The sequence below is a fragment of the Gavialis gangeticus genome, unplaced genomic scaffold (assembly GCF_001723915.1).
Source record: "Gavialis gangeticus isolate Ggan-Ray unplaced genomic scaffold, GavGan_comp1, whole genome shotgun sequence".
Classification (NCBI taxonomy): Eukaryota; Metazoa; Chordata; order Crocodylia; family Gavialidae; genus Gavialis; species Gavialis gangeticus.
In genome coordinates, this window is record NW_017729004.1 from 54,958,332 (window position 1) to 54,967,846 (window position 9,515).

A 9,515-nucleotide genomic window follows, 5' to 3' on the forward strand; every position below is an offset into this window, starting at 1 on the left:
GCTCAAGCCAGGCAGGCACACAGATTCTTTCTTCCAGTGCCTGCTCACTGCCCACCCCCTGCACCTCTGAGTCCTCCACTGGGCAGGGGAGCAGGTGCTGTAAAGAGGAACTCATGCATCGCTGCTGTTGTCCCTGACTAAGCCCAGCACCTCACACAGCTGCTCTCTGCAGCCTAGGGCTAGAGTAAGGGTAGGCAACATTTTTTGGCCGGAGTGCCGAAAAAAAACACGTCTATCTTGGAAGGTGCTGGAGTGCCGGCATGCCAGGAAACCAAAATGAGCGTGGAGTGGAGGTACATGACAGGACACACTGCATATTAGTATATTTAGTACCCATAACTATTGCCTTTGTTTTTGTGTATTCCTTTTTTGTTGAGCATGTTGCAATGAGAGAGAGAAAAAAGAGAAAGAGGAGAGAAAGAGAAAGAAAAAGGAGAGCAGAGACAGAACCAGACACGTACATGCACACACAGAACCACGTGCACAAACACAGAACCAGAACAGACACGTGTGCGCACACAGACACACAGACAGAGGCAGACAAATGTACAGAACCAGCTGTGCGAGTGCATGGAGCTGGGCTCCTGGGCCACTGGACAAAATCCACCCCAACAATTCCCTGGTCCCACCAGAGCCCCTATGCTTACCTGGGGAGCCAGCCCCAGGCTGCAGCGCAGCTGGCCGAGGCCCTAGCCCAGAGCCTGCCCATCAGCCTAACCACCTATCCACCCCGCACAGCTAAGCCCGCAAAAGGTGTGGTGCTCCTGGCAAGGGGCAGCATCAGCCTTATCCTGGTATGGGGGCTGTGCCAGGGTTGGGCTCAGAGCAGGTGAAAGTCAGGCAGGCTCAGCTATAAGCCTTGCTGCAAGCAGACTGGACTCCATGGTTGGCAGCAGCTACCAGAGCTTGGGCCAGTAGCAGCTGGGAGGCTGCAAACAGCTGCTCCAGCATCAGCTCTATGCTGGCGGGTGCACGCACACCTCGGAGGGGACGGTGGGGATAGGGCCTAAGGCAGCACAGCCCTCCCACTGTCCTTTCTGAAGTGCACGTGCAGTCACCACCAGCATGGAGCTGATGCTGGGGCTGTGGAGCCTGGTGCATCTGTTTGCAGCTGCCCAGAGCCCAGGCTGGCTACAAAAAGCTGTTCCGGGCTCCAGAGCCCAGTTATCAGCTCTGTGCCAGCAGCAAGGGAGAGGCCGGGGTTGCGCTGCCTCAGGCCCCTCCCCCACCATCTGCTCCAAGGCATGAATGCACCCACTGGTATGGAGCTAATGCCGGAGCCCACAGCAGATGTTTGCAGCCTCCCGGCTGCAGTCAGCCCAGGCTCTGGGTAGCTGCTGCCAACCATGGAGCCCAGGCTGGCGGTGGTGTGCTGAGCAAAATGGCCTTGCATGCTGTGCTCAGCACGTGCTGGGGGTTGCTGACCTCTGGGCTAGAGCAAGGCAGGAGCAACTCTGGGTCTTCCCCTGTTTCTGTATCAACCAGGGACAGTGGTGGTAATGGGGTGGTTCCTCCTTCTGGAACCTGCTCCTCAGCCAGTGGAGGACTTGCGGGGGGGGTGGTAGGGAGCATGTGCAGGAAGAGGAAACCGACCTGTTGCCACTGTTGTCCCCTGCCAAGCCCAGCATCCCTTGCAGCTGCTCCCTGCAGCCTGCACCTGGAGTGGGTCAGGCTTGGACAGTGGCAGCAATGGGTGGGTCCCTCTTTTCTATTTCCCCCACTGACTGGGGGGCGTCTGTGCAAGTTGCTGAACTTGGCTAGGGTTAGCAGTGGTGGAAGAGAGGTGCAACCACACTGTTGCACTCCCCTTGGCCTCCCCCCCTCAGCCCCTCCTTCTGTACCCCCCCACCCAGATCCACCCTTTCACTCCATAGAAGAGTACCATGCAGTAATAGTGCCCTGGAAAGCCATGGAGAGTACTGCTGTGAGGACCAGCAAGCTCTTTTTTGTCTGGGCTTTTAAATAATTCTGACCTTCTTTTATGATGCAGAGCAGCTGTACAGATGAGTCTTAATGGTTAAGTTGCATTTCCATGCCATGCAGTCTAAGGGAATTCATGAATCAGGGGTTTACCATATGTAAATACAGGGGTGGAAGAAGGAAAATAAGCAGTATGTGTGATTTCAGAAAAGCAGTTTAATGCCTATGTATATTTTTACCACCTATGTTTAAGGAAACAAAAAGTGGGCATGTTTTGCAAATAAATCACCACACTAAGAAAAGACTCTGCTTACCACCCTCACCATGCCAATGATCCTGCCTCAATCTGAAAATGAACCTGTGAGGTCCAACTTTGCTTCCAGGGCTAGCAATTCAGTTGCAAGATCAGATGTTCACTTTATCTTGTAAACTAATTTTGGCAAATAAATGAAAACATGGACATCTATTTGCCTTCTGACTCAGAAACACTAGGAGTATTAACACTATGACACTGACTTGGCCCTTTGTAACTCTTTGTAATTAGGAAAAGAAAAATACTGTTTCCAATTAGATGTGGTATTGACATAAGATAGATCTATCTGCTCCTAAACTAGTTTGGGCCCTTGGAGTTGGCTCTTTTTATGGTACAGGTAGGCAAAAACACAGAGAAAATTTCTAATTCATTATGTTTATGTTTTATTAAAAGCTAAAATATAGGAATTTGGGTATTAATGCCACTAGACAAAATGAACAGTGTTTGGAATCTTTAGAAAGGGAGATTGCAAGTATTCAAGTGTCTGCAACTTGACAAGTAGCCTTCTTTGCTAGTTCATAATATTCTTGATCTAGGGTTACCGGCTGCCTTTTTTATTTTAGTTTCTTGCATGATGCAACCTGCAAGTGATGTTTCTAAACACAGGTGATTTTATAGCTGTATAAAATCACACATTTTTTTTTTAAATAAAAAATGTCCTGTTATATCAGAAAAATATTCCTGCATGCTGCCCTGTGTTTTGTAACTTTTGGTTTATGCAGGAATATGCTGAATTTCAGTATCGGAGAAGGCACAGACAGCGTCGCCGTGGGGACATGCACAGTCTACTCAGTAATACTCCAGACCCTGATGACCCTAGTGAGAGTACATTAGGTATGCACTCTGCTTTTTCAGTCCCTCTCACATAGTTTCTTGATTCTTCCTTCAAAGATTAATTAAAAAGAGTTTAACATATAGCACTTGATCATTCTGGCTGCACTATAAGAATCAAATCCTGTACTTGTACACATAAAGTTAAGTGAGTAGTATTAATGGCTCTATTGTGGTGGTTCAGGGTTGTCTTGACAAGATCAAGGCCTTTAGTTACTTACAGCAGATTTGTATTTCTGGGGAAAAAATTTCTACAGTGCACATAGTGTGATATTCTTACCTAAACACTAGCCCCTTTATGCCCACCTAGAAAAGATTTCCCCTGAGGGAGGCACTGTAAGGATGGCCATGGGGCTGTTGATGATAGGCTTCAGCACAGGAGTCTCAGACAGCCTGCCATAGTATGTAGTACCGTGAAGATTCCTAGGTAAGCTGCAGCCAGGGCAGTAGCCTCTGTACACTACTGTAATTTAGAGCCTCTTTGAGCTGTTTAAATTTTGCTGGTAGCTCTCCAATCACTAGAGCAGTCCAAGATGATGAAGGTGCATAAGTGGCTTATGGACCTCATATTCCTCAGCTCTGAAAGCTGTGTACTGAGACTGTTAAGAAGAACAATTTTGATTCCAACCCTTATGCCTCTTTTTTTACTTATGGTTATACAGATAGGGAGTTTAGACCCAAAATTTACTTGTTTAAAGAAATAAATTAAGACCATTATCAAATTTACTATTGAGAGTGATGTATTCTTAAAAGTAGTGTATCGGTTATTATAGTGATGCACGTAGTTCAAAACAGAAACTAAAAGTAACTTAATTTTTTATACCACCAAATTAGTTTCAACTAAAGGATAATCTGGTTGGGCCTCACTTTTATTTCATTCTAAATTTTCCAGTGAAAATTCCACTTGCCTATTTCAAAAGAGCTGTATTTGTCCCTGGCTTATCGAAACCAGAATAAGGTTTTATATATTTTTTTGCAGTAACAGTAATCGTTCCCTTTTTTTTCTTGAGGAACAGTCATGTCACTTAGACTGCACAGAAACAGCACTAGCAACACTACTCTTAGAGGTATTGACACATCATGGGAAAAGTTAAAGTGAGCAAGATTCTCTGTTTACAGCTGTGTAAGAACAGAGAAAAAAGGCAAAGGTGCCATTAAATTACTTGTAAGTGCATCCCACATTCTGGCCCTTTTTCTGTTTTCTCTAATGCACCAGTGGGTTTGAGAAGTATTTCTACAATCTTGCCTATAAACTTGTGTATTAATGGTTATTTATCCCATTGTGCTGCAAACTTAGAAATGAATGGGGGTGCTCAAGAAGAGGCAGAGAAGCACAAACAGGCAAATCAGCCCTCACCTTCTCCCACCTTGCAGGCTTCCAAAGTAATAGTACTGATGCTTTTCCATTGTACAAGAATTGTGTATGGGAGGGGAATACATATAGGTATCTGCATATGGTGATATTCAGAAAAGGCCAGGGGGTCTACTTGCTGCAAGGTTCCTGTAGTGGTTTTCTTTCCCAATATTTCCTTCCAAATCCAGCAAGGGTTCATTAGAGCCCTTGAGGAAGGAGTTCTTCCTCCTAGCACTGAGCTGCTTCTTGCGCTGTTTCTTAGTACAGGCCAGGATGAGTAAAACTATGTACTTGAAGGCAAAAAGAAAAGAAAAGAAAGGAAAAATGGAGGATTTCCATCTTTGTCCTAAATGCTTTTGTTTAAATTATGTGAACAGATACACAGGAAGGTGGCAGCAGCAGAAGACATGGTACCTCCATGGTGAGTTCAGCTTCTATGGGTATTCTGCACAGCTCTTCGCTTCATGACTATACCCCTGTCAGTCACTCTGAAAACCAGGATTCTCTTCAGGTATCTTCCCTAATCTGCTTTCCATTTGCTTTGCTTGCTTGCATTCCTGAATTTTTCTCCTCTTTACCATATTTTTTTGAATCCTGAATTTGTTAACTGATTCTTTTTGGTGCGACAAGGGCGGAATCTAAGACCATAATATAAATAACATAAAGATACCAAATCGACTTCTAGATTATGTGGACAAATGTAAAACAATCTGGGGAATAATTGATTCTGGAAAACAATTTGCAACAGTCATAAATAAATATCAGGTTTAAGGGTAGATTCGTTTTTAATCCAGAATATGATAAAAGCAAAATGTACTTCTTCTAAAAGTGCTCCTCTATGTCTTGATAGGCTCTGAGTTCTTTGGATGAAGATGACCCAAACATTCTGCTTGCTATTCAGTTGTCATTGCAAGAATCTGGCCTGGCTATTGACGAAGAAACAAGAGACTTCCTAAATAATGAGGCGTCATTAGGAGCAATAGGTACCTCTTTGCCTACAAGACTGGACTCAGCTCCCATAAATATAGATAGCCCAAGAGCTGCTTTGAGCAGCTCTGGTCTGTTTGAACTTGGTGATAATCTGATGAGACTAGGTGCGGGCAATGATCCATTTTCAACTGATCGCCTTACTTCACACCCTTGCAGCGATACAAGAAGTGGATTATATTCAACATCTAGTGATGCTGATTCAAGTAGCCAAGACCCAAACACCAGTGAAAATCTACTTGGAAATATTATGGCCTGGTTCCATGACATGAACCCACAAAGTATTGCCCTAATTCCTTCAGCAAGTTCAGAAACCGATGAGGATTCACAGCAACCCAGTACTGAAGATGGGTCAGGAGGGCAATCAAATCGTACAGGTGTAGGACTGAAGCCTCAGGAACAGCATGCACTTTTTGAGGATGCACTCAAAAATGAAGGCAAAGGAACCCAAACAGAAGAGACTACTTCTGAAGAAAGCATTATTCCAAGTGAAACTGTACCACAAAGTGGTGACCGTACCAGGGAAGCAACTAGCCATCTGGATGCTTCAGAAGATGTTTCAAGTCAGACTCCTCAAACCTCAAATGATTGGATTGAACATGTACATTTGGTATGAACACATGTTAGTTTTGGAGCTTATATGGATAGCAGTACAAATGGTACAGCGTGTGGAGTAAGCATTATGGAAACTTCGATCCATGTAATTATGGCTCAGTGATAAACTGTTGACATAAAGATGGAATACATAGGAGTTCCCTTGAAGTGTAGTTCTTCATATTAATAATTTGAACCTTTCAAGGAATATCCTTTGCATTTAATTAGGTAGCATTTGCCTTTTTTGCTCTGAAGAAAAAAGGAATAAGTAGGCTTACTCCACATTCCTAATACATTGCAGCATCTGTTTAGCCTTAGGTTGGTGATCCTTAACTTGAAAATAGGGATTAAAGGCTCACACTGAGTAGTTTGGTTGTTTATCCTAAAACATAGTTTACTCCATTTTTAGAACTCAGTCTTTCAGCAAACTAATAATGGTTAGCAATTCATTTCCATTTTTTGTTTCTCCATAATTTTTCCTTACTCCTCTTTCCTTTTTATTAGCAGTGTGAATTGAGGTATTTAATGCTTCTCTTTAGTGCTGCTCCAGAAACAAGAATATGGATATTCTGTTCACATTAAAATCAAAGATTTTTTCATGTCTATTTACAGTCTAAATGTGCCAAACTGTGAATAGCTAACTGTAACCCAATATAACAGTGCACAGTGTTCCTCTATCAAAGTAATCACAATTCTTAGCAGTGAAAGATACCACTGTGTTGCATTGCTTCTTTAAATTTAACTGGCATTTATTGCCATGGTGACTACATTTACTTAAATGTAGCCTGTACCTTAAGTTAATTAAACCTAATGCTGCTGTTAAACAGTTATTTTAAATATTAAAATACAGCTAATTAGCAACAGCTATGCTGTATTTTAAGAGACACTTTAATGGAAGTGCAATCATTGTTCTTTGTTTTCATAATTTTACAAAGCATTCTATGCACTAGTAGTGCAATTACTTTTAATGGTAACATTTTATAAAAATATAGAAATATGAAATTTTCATTATGTTAGCCAGTCCCACAACTAAAGTTCAAACACCATAATCTGTGCAACATGCTACGGTGCCTTTGCCTAACCCAAATGGATAGTTGCCACAGTTAAATAAGTCATTCAGATTCACTGTCTGTTCTGGAGTAACTATGCTATTAATTGCAAAGACCTCCATAAAACCACCCATGGCCTTGCCTTTACAGTAAATGACTAAATGTTCAGCCAGTGTTTCTGCATATACAAAACACTGCTAGATATCTGTTCAATTGCACAATAATCATTTGCTGTGTGATTACTGTTTAGTGTAAGAAAAAAAATCTTCCTAGTTGTCGTACTGTGAAGAAAATATTGGTTTTAGATTTATGTAAAAGCATCAAAACTACAGTTAGTGGTGAGTGAGATACAATGGTACAGTATGTAATTACAACTAGAGTAATGGATGTTTTACTAGCATATAATCAAAACCTGTCATAACACAAGCAAAATATATGCACTCCATTTTAGTTTTGCTTGAGTATTACCAGAGATTTATTGATATAAAAGTTTCTCACTGCGTGTGTATAAGCAAGTATCATGATGGCAAAGTTTATATATTGATTGCTGTGAGTTCAAGTGAGAGTTTTGATAACTATTTCATGCAAATCCTATTTCTGAACTTTGCAATTAGACGGTTCATTTTAGTAAGATGTCAAAAAAGAATATTCAATTTCCAGGCTCCACAAAATGTATTTCTTTTGGAAGTGTCTTTAGAGAGGATGGCTTGAGGCTATGTTCTCCTATTCCATTCCATTTTTTCTAACTTCTGTAGCTGCCCAATGTCAACATAATCATTGAAACCTGCTCATCTTTAGAAAACTTCTATTTTAAACTGTTCTAGGATATAAAAATCTACAAACTGAAATAGTTCTTTAGGAACTAGCATCATGAATTGGTCTCCAAGTAGTTAATTTGTAGCATCCTTGAATTGTAATTTCTAAATAGAAAGATTCTCACAAAGATTCTGTGTATTGCATTGAGATGTCTTGCAAAGCTACAGTAAGAAATGTAAGAGTGCTCTCTGTGAAGATAGTGAAGTTTGTGGGTTCTGGTTTTTTGTAATTTGTTTAGGTTGTGCAGTATATCCATTGTTTCTGTGTTACTCTTATGAGCATGAAAATGAGCATATTCAATTTGTATTTTCTTGGTACTTATTTTAACACCATAGTCATTAACTTTACAGTTCAAAAATAAAGTTTGGCAAGACTATTTTGTAAACCTGTTAATTTTATAATATAAAAAATTACTCTAACCTTGAATTGTTATTTGCACTTTCATAGTCTATACTTGATACATTCCCACTTTATATACAGTAGGATACTACAACCATGTAGATGTTTGGCCAAATGAATGCTGTTAATAATATGTAAACTTCTTTGATTAAACATTTATTACTTAAACTCTTTCCTTTTGTCTCATTACATTTTGGACTTTTATTTTAGCAAGTGTATAGGACTAGTTCACTTGTTTTTAGGAGGCAGACCTTGGCCTTTGTGATGGTAGTTGCAGAAAATAGAAGCAGTTGTGTTTTGATATTTAAAAGCAGAATATTTAACTGGGTGTCTACCTATACAAGGCTTAAGAGAGAGAATCCAAAGTAGATAATGAATTTTGTTTCACCTCTAGCCTAGGGACAGAAATTAAATATAAACCAGTATCAGTGATCAAAAACCATTTCAAATGTGTAACACAACAGAAGCTTAGTGCATATAAACCACTTTCAAAATGACCAAAACCAGTTCAAGATAAACCTGGATGGATGTAGTATCAGACATAACTGATGATTTAGGTTAAATCAGTTTATTGAACTTCTGTCCCAGATTCCCCCACTTCAGATTCAAGTTAAGTCACAGCCCCCAGCATCCCAGGATGCTTTGCACCTTCCCCACAAGCCCCCTCTCCTCTCCTGCCCCCCACATGCCTCACAGGGTGGATGGACTTGTCTTGGCCCAAGCTGTCTGCTCCAGCCAGGAAGGGAGGTGTGCTCTAGCACCCCCCAGCTTTTGGTCTGGGTCACTGCAGGCATATGGCTGCGTTTCTGGAATCGAAAGTGAATCGTCTGTTCGCTTGCTTATCAGTTCAATCTGTACAACTTGGACTAACCTGTGAAGATTGAATAGATTCAGCCTTGGGCTTTTTGACTCTTTGTACTTAGCCCTAGAGGCCAGATAACACAGTCCCTTGGTTTTATAAAACTGTGATACTGAAGTATGCAGTACTAGTTGCTGAGGTAAGAGAGTCTCTTCAGTAGTACTGTGATCTAGGACCAAGTCCAAACATTATTAAGTACAAAGAAGACGCTGTCTGGTTTGCAGAAGGAAAACACTGGAACCAGCCAGATCCTGCTAATTCTTATACTTGGAGTCCTCAAATTCCATTAGTTTTAAAAACGTATGCTAGTAATGTACATAGGATGCCTGGATTGTCTTGTTAGCATGTACTACATTATTACAACATGTATAAGTAATTTACAATTATTTAATG

At 41.2% G+C, this 9,515-nt stretch overlaps 1 protein-coding gene across 3 annotated transcripts in view; it reads left to right on the forward strand.

Annotated features, from left to right (window-relative positions):
• ANKIB1 (ankyrin repeat and IBR domain containing 1) overlaps positions 1 to 8,436 on the forward strand; it is a 102,342-nt gene extending 93,906 nt beyond the window's left edge. The window contains exons 17-19 of one of the 3 annotated variants that reach the window (XM_019508414.1): positions 2,956 to 3,067; positions 4,796 to 4,839; positions 5,269 to 8,436. In XM_019508414.1, coding sequence (XP_019363959.1) covers positions 2,956 to 3,067; positions 4,796 to 4,839; positions 5,269 to 6,021 — 909 coding nt within the window. In that variant the 3' untranslated portion in view covers positions 6,022 to 8,436. Of the gene's footprint in view, positions 1 to 2,955; positions 3,068 to 4,795; positions 4,930 to 5,268 lie in introns of all 3 variants that reach the window. The other 2 variants (XM_019508413.1, XM_019508412.1) reach the window with 2 other exon arrangements.
• The last annotated feature ends 1,079 nt before the right edge of the window (positions 8,437 to 9,515 follow it).